General features: G+C 31.8%; 1 protein-coding gene across 1 annotated transcript; it reads left to right on the forward strand.

Moving 5' to 3' along the window:
• Window positions 1-19,365: 19,365 nt before the first annotated feature.
• LOC18446456 (Octicosapeptide/Phox/Bem1p family protein) lies at window positions 19,366-21,211 on the forward strand. The gene has a single exon (XM_006856573.4). It carries the CDS (start codon window positions 19,630-19,632, stop codon window positions 21,034-21,036), a length of 1,407 nt encoding a protein of 468 aa, XP_006856635.3. The 5' UTR covers window positions 19,366-19,629; the 3' UTR covers window positions 21,037-21,211.
• The last annotated feature ends 224 nt before the right edge of the window (window positions 21,212-21,435 follow it).

Consider the following 21,435-nt stretch of genomic DNA (forward strand, 5'->3'; position numbering starts at 1 on the left):
GAGAAAAGATCAATAGAGAGATGGGAAAACCATGATGCGATGTGGTAGATCAGTTAGAGAGAGAAAGAGATATAAATATATTGGGAGTTTTGAGGATGAGAATGAAGAGAGAAATGGAAAGTGGGGCGTGAAGAAAGAAAGAATGGTTACACTGAATCAGGATTTACAAATAGCAATTTCAGAGAGAGTAAATGAATATCAAAATATGAACTTGTGGATTTCTCTCTACATAGAGAGAGACATTTTACAGATATATATTTGTGGGAAAGAGAGGAGGTGAGAAGAAGAAAGAACGGTGAAAAGTAGAAACTTTTTGCAAGGAAAAGCAAATGAATGTGAGTCCTACAGGAATTAACTCATATGAGAAAATCATAGTAATATTTAGTGTAGAGAGAGAAAAAACGCAGAGAGAGAAAGTTGTGGAAAATGAAAAGGTTTCGAGGGCACTTAATTCACTACGTACAGTCTGAGATTATATAGTAACGCTTACTAAGATCCCCTCTTGGTGAGCCGCAGGCATCGTCTTCTTTGGACTTTAGAGAGAGAGAAAGAAAACAGATCGATTTGAGAGAGAGAGAGAGGATCATCATAAATGGTCTCTCTAGGAATTGGGTTTTGCTGAGCTGTTGCTTTTGGGGGACTTCACTTTGGCAAAGCTGTGGAATTTGGAGACAGAGAGAAGGAAAAGCCTGCTTATAAACAAAGAGCGTTGCAGGGAGAGAAAGGGGGAAACTTTGGACATGGAAAGGGGGCGATCAGTAAGAGGGTGATCAGTAAGAGAGAGAAAACCAGATTTGTTAGGAGAGAGAGAAATAGACTTCATGCTCTGACAGAGATAGGAGGATGCATATGAAATTTTCAGAACGAATATGAGCCTTCCCAAAATCAGATCTGAGGTTGGCTCGCTCAGATATGAGCCGAAGAGTCTATGGCTCTTATACCATGTAAGAAAATCATAATACGGAGAGAACTCTATATTTAATAATAATTAAGAATGTATAAGACCCATATAAATATACGACTAATAATAATTCTCCATAGATATCAACCCATATTGATAATTACTAATTAACCAATACTGGTAATTACTGACTAGACACCTACACCTATAGGTATCCATAATGTTGTGTGTCGATATACACAACACATATGTAATGTAACCAAGAGATGTATACCATACACTGATGTAAATTGATAAAATAAAACCAGAAAAAAAATAAAAATAAAAAGTTGAAAGAATATACTCTCTCTCAAGATCTGAGAGGGAGTCCACCCCAAGGTTGAGTGAATATACCCTCTTTCAAGGTCTGCGAGGGAATTCATTGGTTGGGAGAATATACCCTCTGCAAGGAATTCACCTCAAAGTTGAGAGAATATACCCCCTCTCAAGGTTTGAGTAAGAATCCACCCCAAATAATCTCTTCACGAGACGAAATTTTATTAACTCATCTACCTCTCTTACAATAAAGGGAAACCTCCCTTTAAATAGATTAAAAAATAAGATAAACATTAACAAAAAAACTCTCTCTACACTTTTCCTATTTTATCTCTTCTTCCCTATTTTCTCTCTCTTAACCTAGTTTCTTGATGATCCATATCTTCTTTCTTTAACCATCACGTACCAAAAAAGATAAGATTTTCCACATTTTATCCAAAGTCATGCTTCCCACTTTTTTATCTAAAACATTCTTAATAAAACTCCCCTTCGATTTAACTAACTCTCCTAACTGTAATTTAACCTTATCTATTTACCTTCCGAAACTAACCAAACTGATACAAGATAAGCACAATATAAACTCTTACCCACCGTAATTATCCCTGTGTACATGCCCATATCTGAATAGATAAATATCTCAAGAGATAAACAAAAGAATAATAAATATCTAAAGAGATAAACAAAAGATAAATATTTCCATCATTACCCATACATATATTTATCCGTATAGATACGGATGTATACGCAAACAATTGTCAGTAGGTTGTTAAATTGAACTCATGTTGGTTCAGTTTTGGATAATTATAGTTGATATTTTGATTAGAAAAAGTTTACATAAGGTTGAGGCTCTTAACAATCAAATTAAGGCGTACTTCAAACATTGACTAGAAGAGGTTGTTTCAATGCCCAAAAGTCCTCAAATCGACCATTTCGACCTCCAGATGCATGAACATAAGAAAAAATGGATTCCAATTCTTTAGAAATAATGTATCTTGTAATACATTTTTTGCATTGTCAATTGTCAATATTATAAAGTGTTCATAGATATACTCGATCTGTACTATTTTTTAAGCTTTAAATTTTATGATTAAAGATAAAAATAAATTTTCAGGCCATCACAAGATTTTGAGTAATGAAACTATGTCTTTCGATATTATTTCAAACCTCAGCCCTATACAAACCATACCTTATTTTGACAGGTAGAGTAATTGTCAATTTTTATAGTTTCTAAAGCTTTGGCAAGTACCATATGGTCAAGGTTAGCTTCTCATCGCTAGTAACCTTTGGTAGGTGTTGAAAAAATATCTGCTTGACAATTTGTAAACTTCATTCACCCACCGCCCTCCTCCAAATATTTTTAGTTGTCATTTTTACAAGAAACTTCAGAATTAAATAAACTCAATTGTATTTGAGTCATCAAGCACGAATGGGAATCACAAAATTGCATATAATTTTTAATTTCCATGATCAAAGAGGCATCACCACCCTCTCACTCTATATCTATATGTCTATCTCTAAATGTATGTATGTGTGTGTGAGTTTCATGAAAGATTTTGTGCAGCTTGGTCTTTAAGTACAAGAAAGGCATCATAACTGAACAAAAAGAGGAATCAAATCATTTTTTGACAAATCTTCAACTTGTAGACTATGTTAAACAAATTGTTGTAGTTGGAATGTGGGTTTGGCTCTTAGAAGTCTAAAATGTTGGTAGTACAAATGTTGATTGTACAAATTGTTGGTTCTTAGAAGTCTAAATTGTTGGTCGAAAATATTCATTTTTAATTATTTTGATTTTATATGATTTTTAGATTGATTATTTAAATTTTTATGAATATCTGAATATTTTATTTTTACAAAATGAATTTATAAATTATGAGATATTTAATTTTCAATATTTAAATATTTTAAAAAAATTATTTTCCATATTCTAAAAATAAATTTTTTAATTTTAAAAATCATATTTAATATGAGGGCCCACCATAAATATTTATGTAGATGTGCGTGGGGACCACCCATTGTCTACATAGGTGGCACACCGCACTTAAAGTGGGTAGTCATTTTCTTTTGATATGCCTTGTGAGCAAGGCAAGGAAACAATTAACATGATATGTTTCATATAATCCTAAAGAGATGGGACTTCTAAAAGGAATTTAATTAAGTACAGGGTGAGGTTTGTATAGAGTGGAGGCTCTAAACCATCAAAGTAAAGCGCACCTTCAAATAGTGTCGAAAAATGTCATTTCAATACTAGAAATCTTTGTAATAGACTTAAAATATATTTTCAACTTTATTATAAAATTTAAAGATTCAAAAATAGTGTAGATCGAATAGATCTATAAAAACTTGAAAATCATGAGAATTGACGGTTAAAAAAAATGTCACAAGATGCACAATTTCCAAAACTTGAAATCCATTTTCTTCTCATGTCCATGCATCTTGGTGTCTATATGATCAATCTGAGGCTATTTGAGCATCAAAACAACCTTTTCTAGTGAAATTTTTGAGGTGAACTCTTATTTGATTGTTTAGAGCCTCGACTCTATATAAACTTTTTCTTTAAATAAAACATTATCTTATATTTTTCATATTTTCTATTTGATGGTATAGGTTTAGGAACCAGAAGGATAAAGTTATGCATCATTCTTTGAATCATGATGGGTGATCTAAAGAATGGATGACTCTAATCTCCCACCCAACATGTCTCCTAAGATCAATATATCTGAATCATTCTACAAGAATGGTTATCCCTAAAAAACCATTCTCCTTGATAAGTCTATAAATAGAGACTCTTTCATCTCTAAGTCTCTACACAATATCTCTTTCTCTCTGTCCAAAATCTCTCTAGGGTGGCACGCCACCCTCTAGGACTTCTCTCTCTCTTATCCAAGATCTCATCTCTCTAAGAGAGATAGGGGACACGCCCTCATAAGAGATCAAAAGTAGGGATACTTCATACTTATATATTCAAAGGCATTGAGGATTTGATCCATAGTTCTATGCACTCATATTGATTAAGAGTTGTAGCTAAGGTTTTCTCATGCTTCAAATACTTGAGATAGATCATTAATCCCATGCCTCATTGGAGGAGGAGACCAGGGGTGGGGCGTACTAAGTCCAATTGAGGTAATCTTTCGGCATCTTGCTTCATGATTTGCAGTATTTTATTGGGAAAAGTTTATAGAGAGCTTAGGCTCTAAACAATCAAATTAGAGTCTACCTCAAAACTTTCACTAGAAAATGTTGTTTTGAAGCCCAAATATCATCAAATTAATCATCTCGGCATCAAGATTCATATACATAAGAAAAAAATGAATTTTAAGTTTTGGAAATAGTGCATCTTGTAACGCATTTTTGGACATTTTCAAGATTTTTAAGTTGTCATAGATCTACTCGACCTACACTATTTTTTAAGCTTTAAATTTTATAACTAAAGATGAAAATATAATTTAAGGCTATCACAAAACTTTCCAGTATTGAAACCATATTTCTTAACACTATTTGAAGGTGGCCTCTAATTTGATTGTTTAGAGCCTCGGCTCTATACAAACCGCACCCTATTTTATTTCTTATGCTTTCTTAGTCCCATAAACATTGTCTTAGTTTTAGTCATTGAATAAAATAAGATGTAATCAATGGCAGCAAGTGGTCTATTTGTTTATTTCAAATCAATGGTTTAAAAAACGGATCGGTGAATTAGATCGGGCATCCCAAAAACCGATCCGGATAGGCGAATCGGCGATCCGGATAGAGAATGGGGCCAAATCGCTCGAATTAAACCTTAAAAAAATTCAAAAAAAATATTAAAATTCATGATAAATGTTGTTTTTTAGGAACACAATAAGAAATGGGGGTATTACATTATTAACTTTCATTGTTTTTATCAATTTATGAATATTGAGATGTTCTTTCCTTATATGAACTTATATTGACCATTAAATTTACATCACACAAAAGAAATCATAGAATTATCATGGATTAATTATATAATCATATATGGACTACAATAAATAGTTGACTAAATCGATGAAAATTTGGCTACTAAAATCTTGAATTGGCAGAAAACCCTAATCCGCTAAAAAAACCCAAATTATTAGAGCCTTACTAACTATAATATTATATACCAACTATATTTTATAATTATTTTATTATATAAATAATAACAAATCCAAAATATTTTATAATATCATCTAATTTAAAATGTATTATTGACAACTGTAAGAAAAATAGTACACTACATGATTTATAATAAATAAAATAAAATATTTGTTTATTTTTGTTGTCAAAATTTTTTTTATGCCTTTTGTTTTATTTTTTTGCAAGAAATACTTGTTATATTACCTTGTATTTTTTTTACAAGAAAAATAAAAAAATGTTGTATTATATTTTTTATCTTTATCTTGAAAAGCTTTTTATTTTTTATTTTTTAAGCTTTTTTTACAACAAGAAAAGCTTTTTATTTTTTCTATTTTATTTCAAGTTTTTTATTCATTATCTTGAAAAGCTTTTTATTTTTTATCTTTATCTCTATTTTTTATCTTTATCTTAAAAAAAAATGTTGTATTATAAACGCGGGGTTCGAACTCAAAACGCCCACCCGAAAATTCAAGGTTGTCAACCAACACCACCACATCGCTTGATGTATTTCATTAGCAACTATAATATAATACATATTGAATCATCTTGCTTGAATGGCTTTTTGTGGGAATTAACCCTCATCGAAAGATGAGAGACCATTTGTTCTCTATAAAGTGTTGTATACTAGTCATTCAGTCACGCGTGTAGAAAAGCGAGGTGGGCATACGAGCGAGGTGAATTGCCACCCGTGGAGGGTTTGTAGGTGCCATGTGTCGCTCTCGTGAGGCGGCCACGTGTGAACCAAAAATATTCGGTGAGACTCGCGATTTTACTATTGGGAATTGCCAGGAATCGCCCGTGTCTATTGGGAATTGCCAGGAATCGCCCGGTTCTCTCTGGACACGGGCGATTCACGATTTTTTCGTGGAGCCGGCTAGTGGAACTGGCTTGATAGCCGACGATTCCCAAGTCGAACCGGGCGATTCCGGCTCGACTCGGCGAGTTTTCAAACACTGTTTCAAATACATTTTATTGTAATTGGACCTTTGTATAAGCTATGTTAACTCTAGTGTTTAATAAGCTCATTGGAGAATTTTGTGTACGTATTGAGAAAATGCCTATTTACAAGGTCAACAAAGTTCAGATCATAACAAACAAGACATTGCACACAGTATTTTTTTTTTTTTGGGTAATTTAGTGGGGAAGATAGGCCCTTACCGGTTTTTTCAAATAGTTCAAGACTTTGTGTTTTTAAAAGTGTTAATAAAGTAGTGTCAGTGAAAATGCAAACCACAACACGGTGACTAAGATGCTCGGTGCTAATGTTACTATCACGACCCTATTACCTTTGCCAACATATATGCTACCATAAATATAACGTTGAGGGCTGACTTTAGTCAAACTCCATGCGACAAGCAAATCACAATCCCTATTAATCTTCAATGAAACAGTACCACGATAGAATACAATACCCAACAAAACACCCATTCATTCAAGCAAAATCACCAGACTTTCTTCTCTTACTGACGCGCCCATTCAATGAAAAGCATCAAGCTTTCCTCTCAAACATGATGAACTAAGAGGACCAGTTTCATCTACTTTCCTTAGTTTATTAACTGCTTTCAAAATTGTTATCATTTTGCTCATTCATCATAAGTCCTAAATCCCATAAGAAAAACCAAAATCCTGAGGTTCTTCATGTGCAAAAGTTCCAAATATCAGCTGCTATCCAGAATCTGCTCTATACGATTGATTAAAAAAAAAAAAAAACTCTACACGATTTAGAGATAAGAGTTTTTACAGTTTCAAATAAGAGATGGTAGAAACTTGGACAGAGAGTCAGAGGAGAAGTGCCTCCAACTAGGCTCGCATTCACAAACAAAGGGTCAGATCAAATTACTCTATAAACTACGAAATAGCAAACTTGTAATTTTCAATAAACAATTTATTGATAGGAATTTCCAAAGTTTTCAAAACTTTTACATTCCCATTAGCTAAAAGATATTATACTCCCTTGTGAGTATCTGTCCATTTACTCTCCTCGTTAAAACCCCACTTAGGATTAATTTTAGGGCCCCAAATTATAGGGATATAACCTCCTCAGGCCATACATTAACCTTAATTAAAAGAGATTTCTTAATTGCATCCTCTATGCACTTGAAAAGGACAATGTCTCAAGATTCAAGACTGTTCAATTTTTAGATGGTGAGATCTAAGTGTTAGAAAACCCAAATCTCAAAAAAAAAAAAAAAAAAAAAAAAAAAAAAAAAAAAAAAAAATGAAAATAATCATCTATTGATTCTTTGGTGGTTCCCAAGTTTTCAAATTGAAAAAATCATCCTAATTAGGTCTTTCGACCGAAGGAGTAAATGTAAAGTATGGTATGAGGGAGTCCCAATATATGTGCCCTGGGCATTAATACCAAAAAGGAAACTTTATTTATTTGCTTTTTATTTTAATAGTTTTAGTATATAATTTAATGCATTAAAATAGTTTATGACTAACTTTTCACCCAATCTTAAATTTTTATCTCATTTCTTTCCTCTTTTTTTCTTAATGCTTTTTATAAAGGAAAAAGTTTATATAAGGATGCAACCTTACAATGTAGAACTACATATGCACATCAAAAATCCATCAGAAAAAGGTCGTTTTAATGTTGAAAACCCTTTGATTGATCATCTCGACATCGAGATATATGACCATGAAAAATAAAAAGATTTTAAGTCTTAAAAATAGTGCATGTTACAACATATTATCTACATCATCCATTTACAAGATTTTCATATGTTTATAGATCTACTTGATTTTAACCATTTTTTAAATTTAAAATTTTATAATTAGATATAAAAATAAATTTTGAAATAATCCTAAGAACATTTTACATCAAAATTATATACTATGATAAAATTGAAGATGCACTTTACCTCTACAGCTACGGATGCATCTGTATGCCAACTGCACCCTTTTATAAATTTCAACTTTTTAATGGTCTTAAATACAAGTATGACTTATTTTAATGTTTTTCAAATGTTACAAAAGTTCAATGTTGCGTGCTATCCAAGTGTGTCATACTGTCTTCATGATTGCAATACAATACTGCTATCTATGGAGCTACCACATGATTTTTTGAACTAAAATTTTATTTATCTATCTCTATTCTTTGGTCCTTTTTAATATTTTTAAGCTTTAATTCCCTATTGCAATTTTAAAATTTTAAAACGATTTTAAAATCTTCTATATCATACTTTTAGTACTTCCAAATTTCATTGATGACTCAATCCGAGCATTGAATAAAATGTGGTTGTCTAGAAAACATTCCATGCTTTAAAATAGTATAAAACTAGTTTTAAAGTTTCTTTTAACATTTTAAAATAGTACATAAACTTAAAATAGTATAAGACTAGTTTTAAATTTTCTTTTAACATTTTAAAATAGTACATACACTTAACAATTTTCTGCAAAAATAGGCACACAAAACATAAACTTAACAATTACTTAAATAGCTCTATATTTCTATTGAGTTTTATGTGTGTTCTCTTGTTAAAAAAAGCTTTATGCGTGTGCTCTCTTTACTACAAAAAATAGCAACTTTTGCATTTTCTACAAAGAAATGCCATTATTTAGAATTTTCAAGAACTATCATGGTTAATTTTCTCTTTGTAATTGCAAGTTTCAAGTTTTTTTAGAAACAATCATTTGCGTATCATCATAGTTAACATTGCAACTTTTTTTTTCATAATTTTCCAAAAATATTTCAAACTACCGTACCAAATTTTTTTCTTCTCAAACTTTTATTTAATTTATAAAGTTATTTACTCTGTCAATTATTTAGGACCAATTTTTTATTTAAATTGTAGTTTTTCAAAAAACAAGTATGTTGTCTATGCTACCAAAAAAGTGAACCCATTTTATTTATTTTAAAATTTTAAATAAACATATTTTTAACTACAAAATTTTATACTTAAAACTATTTATTAATAATTTTTAAATAAAAGTATCAAATTCCAAATGTTTAAAAAATGTTATTTTTTAAATCTTTTAAATTATATTTATGACCAATAGCTTTTCATACACTATAAAAGTTAAATGTTGTGTGTTGTTCACGTATGTCATATTCCCATTAGTAATTGAACTATCATATTGCTATTAATATGATGCGGTTCCTAAAAGTTGATTTTAACGAGAAATTAAACTAAGAAAAGTTAATGTATCTCAGATAAGGGTGTGGTGTCTATAAGGTTGGGTACTTCCAAATTTTAGCGTAACATAAAGTTTTGGTGTAAAAAATTCTTAAGATTATTTGAAAATCTATTTTAGATTATTTGAAAATCTATTTTTACATCTAATTATAAAAGAAAAAAAATTATATAAAGTTGCAACTTTAAAATGTAGAATTACAGTTGCGCCCAAAAATCCATTGGAAAAATTTATTTTAATATTGAAAATCCCTCTAATTTGATCATCTCGACAACTAGATGGATGAATATGAAAAAAAACAAAAGATTTCGAGTCCTAAAAATAATGCATCTTGCAACACATTATCTAGACCATCCATTTTCAAGATTTTTATATGTTTATAGATCTACTTGATTTTAACCATTTTTGAAGTTTAAAATTTTATAATTAGATATAAAATTAGATTTTGAGATAATCCTAATCATTTTTTACATCAAAATTAAATGTTATGATAAAATTTGGAGGTGTGCCTTAATTGGATTGTCTAAGGTTGTAACCTTATAGAAAACACACCCATTATAAAATTTTAAACTCCAAAAATAGTTAAAATCAAGTGGATCTATAAATATATGAAAATCTTGGAAATGAACGGTCTAGATAATGTGTTGCAAGATACACTATTTTTAGGGCTCAAAATCTTTTCTTTTTAATATTCATACATCTCGATGTCGAGGTCATAAATTAGAGGGGTTTTCAACATTAAACCAACCTTTTCCAATGGATTTTTGCGGTGCATCTTTATTTCTACATTTTAAACCTCAGATAAATTATTTAAGTAGGTACGTAGTATAAAAGCTTAATCTTGTGTGTTTTGTCATATTTTCATTCAAGATTGAATTATGTTGTCTCTAGTACAAAAAGTAAAAAAATTCTTTTCGATTTTTTATTTTTTTAACTTCAAAATTTTATATGCTTTGAAATTTTGCGTGAAAATTCATGTTATTTTTCAACAATTACAAGCTTCAAAATTAGTTATGTCCAATTTCCAAATATAAAACAATGAATTTCTTATGTTCTAAATACTTTGACATATTTTTCAGGGTTGTAAAAGGAGTAACAAATATAAGTTCTGCCATATTAGTTACGAATTTAAAAATGTATTGTTAATTTGTTTTATCATATAAGATCTTGTTATTATTGCACTACTGTTATTCCAAAGTTAGCAAGTCTCTTGTTAAACCATTATTTTTTAAAAAAATCTCTCATGATTTTAAATCCCTTAAGAACTCAGAGTTGTTTAAAAGATAATCAAAATTATGTTTTTAAAATAAAACCGATATAAGTATGTATTTTATATTTTTGCAAAAGAAATTCATAAAAAAAGAAAAACTTATTCCCTATAACTTTATTGAAACTTCTGTTCTCACATAAAAAGTAGGATTATATTATGTCACACCCCAAGAATTTACAATACTGATATTCCTGATATGTGACAGTCAAAACATATATACATCTCTTGATAGGACAAATTTACGCTGACGAATTCTTACAAAGTAACAAAAGAAAGCTTAGACACAACTACAATATCTTCCAAAGTTGCCCTTGACGAGTACTCAAAATGAAACCGCAGTTATCCTGAAAAATGTTTATCATAGTTTGATGAGTTTGGCTACTCAGTAAGTGATCATCATAATCTTAAAAATAATCATTGTTGAAAGATATCAATATTTCTAAAAAGGAGATCTATTAACAGAAATGCATCAACAGTTTCACTTTCAATAAATGCATAATTAAGTATAATCCGAATAATTGAAATACACATAACACTTTAACGGCAGTACATAATTCAAAGGATTTCACAAAATACCCTACTGGCGTCCTAAGTAGGTCACTTATATACCCCATCAGCGTCCTGATGGGTCCACTTAATCCCTATCGACGTCTCAGATAGGTCCACTTAATCCCTGCAGGTCCACTTATACCTCACCGGCATACCGAATGAGTCCACTTAATCCCTACCGGCATCCCGGATAGGTCCGCTTATACCTCACCGGTGAACCGGATGAGTCCACTTGCATACTTAAAATATTTCTAAATCTCTTTAAACATCCGAAAGCAGCAATATCATGTACTCAACATATCACTGAAATCATTAATATGAATTTCACTGAAACCATTAATAACAATAACTTTCAATAACATTTCTAAAATAACCAATCAAATATTTTGGGCTCAAATTTAGAAAGGTAGCAGTTTGTAAAGACGTTCTAACATAATTGCCAATTTAATATCTATAGAAAAACTCTTATAGAAATTCAAGAATACGGAATTATCACAATTTATGGGATATCAATTCACAAATAAACATTTCACAACAATGCTATAATCAATTGCAAAAATATCAATTTTTAAATAATAAGACAGTCATTTGCACATGAAATTTACAATGTCTAAATATTCAAAAATAGTAGAAAGAAATCTCAAAATTTTATTAACAGCAGAAATATCACATTTATTTCTAATAATTTTGCAGTATCTAAAATTTTCTAACAATAGACAAGAAAAATAAATAAATTTATTTTTAAGAATTTACAGCATTTAAAATTTCTAACATAGATAAAATATCACACTTTTATTCAAAAGATTATTTTTCAAAATAATGAGGTCACGTGCGGATAAAATTTATTGCGCCTAAAATTCTTGATAATAAGCAGAAATAATTATTTCATTTCATTTTTAAAAAGAACAGATTATTTTTCAAGATAATAATGTCACTTACACACAAAACTTATAAAATAAAGATCCTGGACGGAAATATCACTATTTATTAAAAACGGACAATTTTTCAGGAAGACGATGTCACTTACCTAAAATATTTGAGAGGGAGCTTCCGATAAAAATTCGGCTAGGGAGAGGAGCTCACTGTGTTTCGACCAGAAAGAGAAAGATTTTAGAAGTTTTCTAGGGTGAGAGTCCTCGCCTCTCGTATTTAAACTCTCACGACACCTTATTAAAGAAAATTTTAGATACAATAAAATTATTAGAAATAAATAATGTAATAATTCTAAAATTTCAAACAAAAAAAATAAACAAAAATTAAGAAAACTTCTAATAAGTGATGGTCTATATGAGCATGATGGTCTTTAAGGACCATCACTATTTTTAAAATCTTTTGGTTAAGTTTCTTTTGTTTGCTCCTGCGTTGCCACTTCAAGTGGACGTGGGCTTTAAGTATATAAGGGGTATTGTAACGGTTACACCTCGTTTATGAGGTGTCACTTAAGAAAATATTATAATAAGGTGTCGTAAGAGTTTAAATACGAGAGGCGACGACTCCCACCCTAGAAAACTTCTTAAATCTTTCTTTTTCGGGTTGAAACACAGTGAGCTCCTTTTCCAAGCCGGATTTTTATCGGAAGCTCCCTCTCAAATATTTTAGGTAATTGACATCGTCTTCTTGAAAAATAGTCTGTTTTTAATAAATAGTGATATTTCAGTCCAGGAACTTTATTTTATAAGTTTTGTGTATAAGTGACATTATTATCTTGAAAAATAATTCGTTCTTTTTAAAAATGAAATGAAATAATTATTTCTGCTTATTATCAAGAATTTTAGGCGTTATAAGTTTTATGTGCATGCGATCTCATTATTTTGAAAAATAATCTTTTGAATAAAATTGTGATATTTTATCTATGTTAGAAATTTTAAATGCTGTAAATTCTTAAAAATAAATTTATTTATTTTTCAAGATAATGAGGTCGCGTGCGCATAAAATTTATCGCGCCTAAAATTCTTGATAATAAGCAGAAATAATTATTTCATTTTCATTTTTCAAAAGAACGAATTATTTTCAAGATAATAATGTCACTTACACACAAAACTTATAAAATAAAGATCCTGAACGGAAATATTACTATTTATTAAAAACAGACTATTTTTCAGAAAGACGATGTCACTTACCTAAATATTTGAGAGGGAGCTTCCGATAAAAATTCGGCTAGGGAGAGGAGCTCACGGTGTTTCGACCAGAAAGAGAAAGATTTCAGAAGTTTTCTAGGGTGGGAGTCCTCGCCTCTCGTATTTAAACTCTTACGACACCTTATTATAGTATTTTATTAAGTGACACCTCATAAACGAGGTGTAACCGTTACAATACCCCTCATATGCTTAAAGCCTACGTCCACTTGACGTGGCAAGGTAGGAACAAACAAAAGAAACTTAACCAAAAGATTTTGAAAATAGTGATGGTCCTTAAGGACCATCATGCTCATAGAGACCATCATTTATTAAAAGTTTCTTTCCTACTTTTTTTCTTTTTTTTTTTTTTTTTTTTTAAAATTAGAATTATTACATTCTTCTCCCCTTAAAGAAATTTAGTCCTCTAAATTTGTGTACTTGATTACTGAAAAAGATAGGGATATTTTTTTACAAATAAACATTTCACAACAATGCTATAATCAAATGCAAAAATATCATTTTTCAAATAGTAAGGCAGTCATTTGCGCATGAAATTCACAATGTCTAAATATTTAAAAACAGTAGAAAGAAATCTCACAATTTTACAAAAAACAGAAATCTCACAATTTTACAAAAAACAGAAATATCACATTTATTTCTAATAATTTGATAGTATCTAAAATTTTCTAACAATAGACAAGATAAATAAATAAATTTATTTTTCTAAGAATTTACAGCATTTAAAATTTCTAACATAGATAAAATATCACAATTTTTATTAAAAAGATTATTTTTCAAGATAATGAAGTCGTGTGAGCATAAAATTTATCGCGCCTAAAATTCATGATAATAAGCAGAAATAATTATTTTATTTTATTTTTAAAAAGAATAGATTATTTTTCGAGACAATGAGGTCACTTACACACAAAACGTATAAAATAAAGATCCTGAACGGAAATATCACTATTTATTAAAACAGACTATTTTTCAAGAAGACGATGTCACTTACCTAAAATATTTGAAAGGGAGCTTCCGATAAAAATTTGGCTAGGGAGAGGAGCTCGCTGTATTTTGACTAGAAAGAGAAAGATTTCAGAAGTTTTCTAGGGTGGAAGTCTATTTAAACTCTTACGATACCTTATTATAATATTTTATTAAGTGACACCTCATAAACGAGGTGTAACCGTTACAATACCCCTTATATGCTTAAAGCCCACGTCCACTTGACCTAACAAGGCACGAGCAAACAAAATAAACTTAACCAAAAGATTTTGAAAATAGTGATGGTCCCTAAGGACCATCATGCTCATATAAACCATCACTTATTAAAAGTTTCTTTCCTTTTTTTTTTTTTTTTTTTTTTGAAATTTTATAATTATTACATATTAATACTTGATTTTGAAAAAAAAAAAAAATCCATCAAAAAATTTCACCAACATATTCCTTTAAAAACAAGTGTATTAAACAATGGGAAAAGATTATATAGAGTTGAGGCTCCAAACAATTAAATTAGAACCTACCTCAAAAAATTCCCTAAAAGATGTTGTTTTGATGCCCAAATATCCTCAAAGTGATCATCTCGACATCAAGATACATGGACACGAGAAAAAAATAGATTTCAAGTTTTGGAAATAGTGTATTTTGTAACACATTTTTGGACCGTCAATTTCAAGATTTTCAAGTTTTCATAGATCTGTCAATCTAAACTATTTTTGAAGCTTTAAATTTATAAATAACAATGAAATATATTCTAAGGCTATCACAAAGATTTTCAGTATTGAAACCACTTTTCTCAATACTATTTGAAGGTAAGCTCTAATTTGATTATTTAGATCATGGGCTCCATACAAATCGCACCCTTCAAAAATAAATGAATAGTATTTACCCAAAAATAGCTCAATAGTTACCAAAAGAATAATATCTCAAAACAACTTTATATCTCAAGACGCACAACCTGCTGAAAAATCTTCTTTTCTCTAAACCCAGAGCATCATTGTGAAAGAGCAAGAGAGTGGTTAAGTGGTGATTAAGATTTAGCAACCAGGAATTATATGTGAGACTCAAGTATATATGGATTCGTATAAACATTTGGTTGCTTTCAATTATATGTGAGACTCAAGTATATATGGATTCGTATAAACATTTGGTTGCTTTCTTGTATATGGAAGTTTGATTAATTTTATATTTTTTATTTTTTGTTGGTATATACAATACAACATTTTGATTGGATTTGATATGAAAGGGATGTGGGAAATTAAATTCACCTTTTTTTTCATCCTTAGACAAATAAAAAATACAACAACAAAAGGATAATAGTTATAGTTGCAAATCAAGTTGAAGAAGCTATCTTCTTTTTTTCACAAAATAATTCTTTAAAAAATACCAAGTCTCTTTTATGGGACGTCCCCCTTCTCTTTTTAGAACAAGCATCTAAAAAAGAAAAATAATCGAGTACATAAAAGACATGGTTTTTATGAGTCCGTGTCGAAACCTTTTTGACCTAATATTTAAGAACATGTAATCTCTAACACAGAGATCATGAATATGAACTAAATAAATAAAAATTAAAAATAATAATTTTATTAAAAATATATTTAAATAATTAATTTTAATTATTTTTAAATAGACCAGCTATCTGCGTCCACCTCCGAGATAGATGCTTTATACCTCTGGGACCACGAATGTAAAAATACAATCCGGCCGCATGAAACAAATTTTCATACATAAATATTCCAAAGGTACGCTCTCTCTCTCTCTACATTAATCTCTCTCTCTCTCCCCAATCAAGTTAACTTCATCCTACTTAACTCCCTCTCTTGCGCCCATCTATTTTGTCTCGCTTTATGCCCACTATTCTAAGAATTACTTTTTTCGCACGTCTGTCGCTATATCAAACAAAACAAAGAATATATTTAAACCCCACCTAGGATACTAATTAAAAATCCTTTTTACACTTACATAAAAATATCTCAAAAAAATAAATACCTCTAAAATAAATAAATAAAACTAAATAAGCATATCCATGGACCTGAAAATTCCTCACAAAAAATTTAGAAAAATAAATTCAAAATTCTAGCCAATATCTCAAATTTCTTTAATGCGGTTGCATTAGGATCATTGTTTTACATTTTTGGATTTTCATGTTTTAATTAACGGCAATCATATATTGAGATTATTTTTTCTTCTTCTTCTAACAATAACCTTATGGGATTTTTCTACAAAGATGGTATTTATCTTTTATATGGGGAGGTCATAATCATTCTCACTCATTAGATGTCAGATTAGATGATTTGGTGTGAGCTGCAAGTTGATTTATTTTTATTTTTTTTAACTTTGTGTCTATTCAAGAGTTAAAATTTAAGAGACAAAAATGATTGTACTTCCATGTACAAAAGATAAATGATCTCTTTATAAACAATCTCTATATAATAATTACAAATTATTTTTTTATCTTGGGTTATCTTTACATAAAAGCTTTGGCCGTTCTATTTTTTTTAAGTTAACCATGAAATATTCATGATTATATAACTTACCTAATTCTTGGCTTTTCATATTTTTGACAGAATCTTTTGTCTTTTTTAAAAAAAAAAACCAATATTTTACAAAATACCAATAATTTCAGCTTTGAAAAAGTGGATGGTCATAGAATGTGCAGTTTGTATAGGGACGAGGTACAAACAATCAAAGTAAAGTACACCTTCAAATAGTATTGAGAAATGTGATTTCAATACGGAAAATCTTTATGGTAGCCTTAAAATAGATTTTCCATCTTTACTTATAAATTTGAAAGCTTAAAAAATAGTGAAGATCAAGCGGATCTATAAAAACTTAAAAACATTGAAAATTGATAGTCAACAAATACATTACAAGATGTACTATTTCTAAAATTTGAAATCTATTTTTTTTTTATGTCCATATGCATCTTGATGTCAAGATGATCAATTCGAGGATATTTAAACATCAAAACAATATGTTATAGTAAAAAAATTAATTCGAGGATATTTAAACATCAAAACAATATGTTATAGTAAAAAAATTTAGGCGGGCTCTAATTTGATTGTTTAGAGCCTCGGCTCTATATAAACTTTTTCCTAATGTTAATCACGAAAGTTTTGGTTTATGATCACATTTTGTAAATTAACTAGTGAAACAAGTATTATGAAAAATAAAAGAGCCTAGGCTTAGGCTCAATTCCTACTAAGGGCTGGCCCTCTCCCCACTTATTTTAGAAAAAAAAAAAAAAAAGGCAAGTATTTTAAGACTATCAAAATACCAATAATTTTAGGTTTTAAAAAACTTCTACGCCTACCCTATTATAAAAATGTAAGGTAGGTATATCATTACAAATAGAAAGTAGACCAATCAAATCGTACACGTGGACACTACCAAATCAGTCCTCCAATTTCCACACTTTCCACTTCCTTAATAATCATATGGACCCATATCCCGACCACGCACTCCTCTTCCTCTTGCTTCTCTTTAATCCTCTCTCTCTCTCTCTCTAACGGCGCGCTCTTGTTTCTCTTTTATCCTCTCTCCCTGACGGCGTATGCTCTTGTTTCTCTGTTCTCCCTTCTCTCAAACACGCCGACATCACAGTTCATTCATTATCTTTTCTCAATTAATTGGAACTATTTATAGAACTTTACGTATTTTTCAATTAATTAGGATTTTTTATGTCTATTAAAAGTCAAATAATTGGGATTTTTTATCTGTCTTTTTGTTTTTATTAAGGACCATACACGCTATTAAAACCATATCTTTTAGAGGAAAGGCTTCTACACTTTTTTACAGCATAGAATAATTATCATTATCATATACTTACCATCCTGCAGTCTAATTTTGATAAAAAAAAGCCACTCACCGTTTGATCTTAGATCCTACATCTTTTTAGTATTTTATTTTTAATGTTTTTTATATAAATTGTATGAATACAAAATTTGATACGTGTTATTTTCTCATTGAGACGCACCTATAAAAAATATTAAAAATAATTTTTTTATAAAATATAATGACTAAAATACCTCTTGAAGCTTTCAAAGGTATTTTGGTCATTTTATTTTGCTAGTGCGAGTTTAATAAAAGATTGAACGATTAAAATTTAGTGTCAAAATAGTTTATAAAAAAAATTAAAAGTAAAGTAGTGTAGAGACGTGATATTGTGATGGGGGCAATCTTAGCCCTCCATTCAAAATAGAAAGTTGGATAAGGGGAAGTATATAAGTTTTATGCTGTTGGAGAAGCATAGAAAGCTTGCCCATGTTTCAAGCTAAAAAACAAATTGGTGACTAAGATCGGGCGTCACAAAAATTTGTATGGATTGGTAAATTGACATCCCAGATCAGCAGTTTACTCTGCAGAAAAAATAGTGAATCGAAAAAAAAAACATGTGCAAAATCACTAAACCAATAAAAAACTAGTCTAAATCGATGTATAGGTGTTTTTATTGTAGCAAAATGATATTTTATTGCAGCGAATCGTCAATTCTCTTCTAGATCGAACAATTTTCTATATATTGACATGGGATGACCGATTCTTGGGCTGGACTAGGCGATTACATGATGACCTGACATATTTTAAATCGCTGTAAGTTCTCGTATCTTTTTCCACTATTTTCAACTGTCATTTTGGCTCTATCTCTTGACATTGAAATTCTTATTTTTTCTCACTACTTCCAATTATGTATTTTTGAGCCTTAAACCAGCGTTGTACTTATTTTGGGCCTCAAACCAGCGTTGCTCTAATAAGTACGGGTCTGGCCCGAGCCGGCCCTAAAAGAATAAAGCCAAGCAAGGCCAAAGACGGGCCCAGCCCATTGCCAAACTTATTCCGTCTTCTCTTTTACTCTTTCTTCGTCGTTTTCTCTCTTGCCGTCTACGAGCCTATCGCCTCTCTCTTTCAGCGATGCGTATTTCTCTTTCTTTATGTTAGCTTCTATTTATTTCCTCATAAATATTTCTCTTTCTTCCAGCTCACTCTGGAGCGAGAAATATCCTTCGGGTTTCCTCCTTATTTTGTCTACTTTCTATTATATCTCTCCTCCAATTCACTCTCTCTCTCCTCCTTATACTTCTGACCTAATTCTGCATTTGCAAACGCCAGGCTCATACCATAACCGGAAAATCTTCCACGACTCTCCCCCTGTAACTTTTGCCCTACCGTTTTCACCCGGAAATTTGAGATTTTCCGGCAGTCTCTCCAGAAAAATGGAGTACTACTCCTCGTGCCCTGATTCGACCAATTCATCCCCTAGATCTAGAGAGATAGACTGCGAAAACCAGGGGTGGGAAGAACCAGCAAGCTACAAGGTCAAGTTCATGTGCAGCTATGGTGGAAAGATCCATCCTCGACCACACGATAACCAGCTAACCTATGTCGGTGGAGACACGAAGATCCTCGCCATTGATCGGAACATCAAGTTCGCTGCCATGATGGCCAAGCTAGCAACCCTGTGGGACACAGAGGTTTCTTTCAAGTACCAGCTCCCAGGTGAGGATCTCGATGCCCTAATCTCTGTAACAAACGATGAGGATCTTGAGCACATGATGGCTGAGTACGATCGCCTCTATAGAAGCTCCAACAGGCCTGCTCGTTTGAGGTTGTTCCTTTTTCCGGCCATTTCTCCTGCAACGACGGCCGGAATGGCTGCCGGAGATCAGCAACCCGAGCAGCAATGGTTCGTTGATGCTCTGAATTCAGGCCGTGTTCAGCCTTCGAAGCTGGAATCTTCACCTGGAAACCCTGACTTCCTCTTTGGCCTTGAAAAGAGCTCTGCAAATTTATCTAGTGCCACAAATGAATCTCCTTTATCGAACCAGAGCTCGATCGAGACCAGAGAGTCCTTTGCAGAGTCTAGAAAAGACGAGAATCAGAACCAGAGCCAGATTCCAGAGCAACTAGTCCTTCAAAATCCTAACCCTAACCAAGTCGATATTCAACGGCAGATCCTTGAATTTCAAAGGTTCCAGCTTCAAGAACAACAGCAACAACAACAACAACAACAATCAGCGATATATCAGCGAAGACAGCAAGAAGAAACGCTAGCGAGTGCCGGAAACTTTCCGGCAAGGATTCCGGCGGCCTCCGCCGACTTTTACATGCAGAAACCGCCGGAAAAGGCCCGTTACGAGCAGGTACCGGCGGGGCCGCCCATGACGGGCTATTGGCCTGTTCCTGAGAGACATCTGGCGGCTGCAAACGAGACGCCGGTTTATCTGGTTCCCTCCGGTTTTTCAGCAGGATCACGGCCGGTTCCGACTCAGACCGGTCAGCTGGGGCAGGGATACTACACGATGCCTAGGGTTATGGCTACGACAGGAGGGTACGTCACAGAGCCGTATAGGGAACCGTATAAAGATACCGTTGTGTATGGTTCAGGGCCAAAGGGGGTTGTGTATGGTGAAGGGGCTGGGAGGGCGAGCACGGACGCAGCGACTGTGTATCATCAGCAGGTGGCGTATGATAGTACTGGGAGGGCGGTGTATTACACGGCACCGGCGCCGGCGCCGGCGCCGTCACCGGCTCCGGCTGTCCCTACGTATACAAATCTGACGTCTGGTCCGAGCGTGGAGGTGCCCAAGGTAGCTAAGACTTCCCCCCAGTCCCCTTCTTGACATGGTTTTCACACACACAATCTCTCTCTAGCTTCTCTCTCTATATCACTCTCTCTAGCTTCTCTCTCTGTATCACTCCTCTCTTTCTCTCTCTGTCACTTTAAGCTCGGTCTATTGTAGATATGTAATTAATGGATTACTGTTTGCGTGATATATATACATAACATGCGGCCAATATATGTGGATACATAGATGGCGGGATACTGCTTCTCGAATTAAATTTTACTTTTAGATGGTTTGGTTACATGCCATGATTTCAATTTGCAGAGATGGAATTTTGTTTGCCTTGGAAGTATAGAATTAAAGTGCACCTCTAAAATCTTTCCAAAAGAGTTACTTTGATGTTTGGGAAAACATTTTATTGATGATATGGACATCACGATATATAAACATAGACAA

This window comes from Amborella trichopoda, chromosome 13 (assembly GCF_054954075.1).
Source record: "Amborella trichopoda isolate Santa Cruz 75 chromosome 13, AtrichopodaSantaCruz75HAP2 v2.0, whole genome shotgun sequence".
Classification (NCBI taxonomy): domain Eukaryota; kingdom Viridiplantae; phylum Streptophyta; class Magnoliopsida; order Amborellales; family Amborellaceae; genus Amborella; species Amborella trichopoda.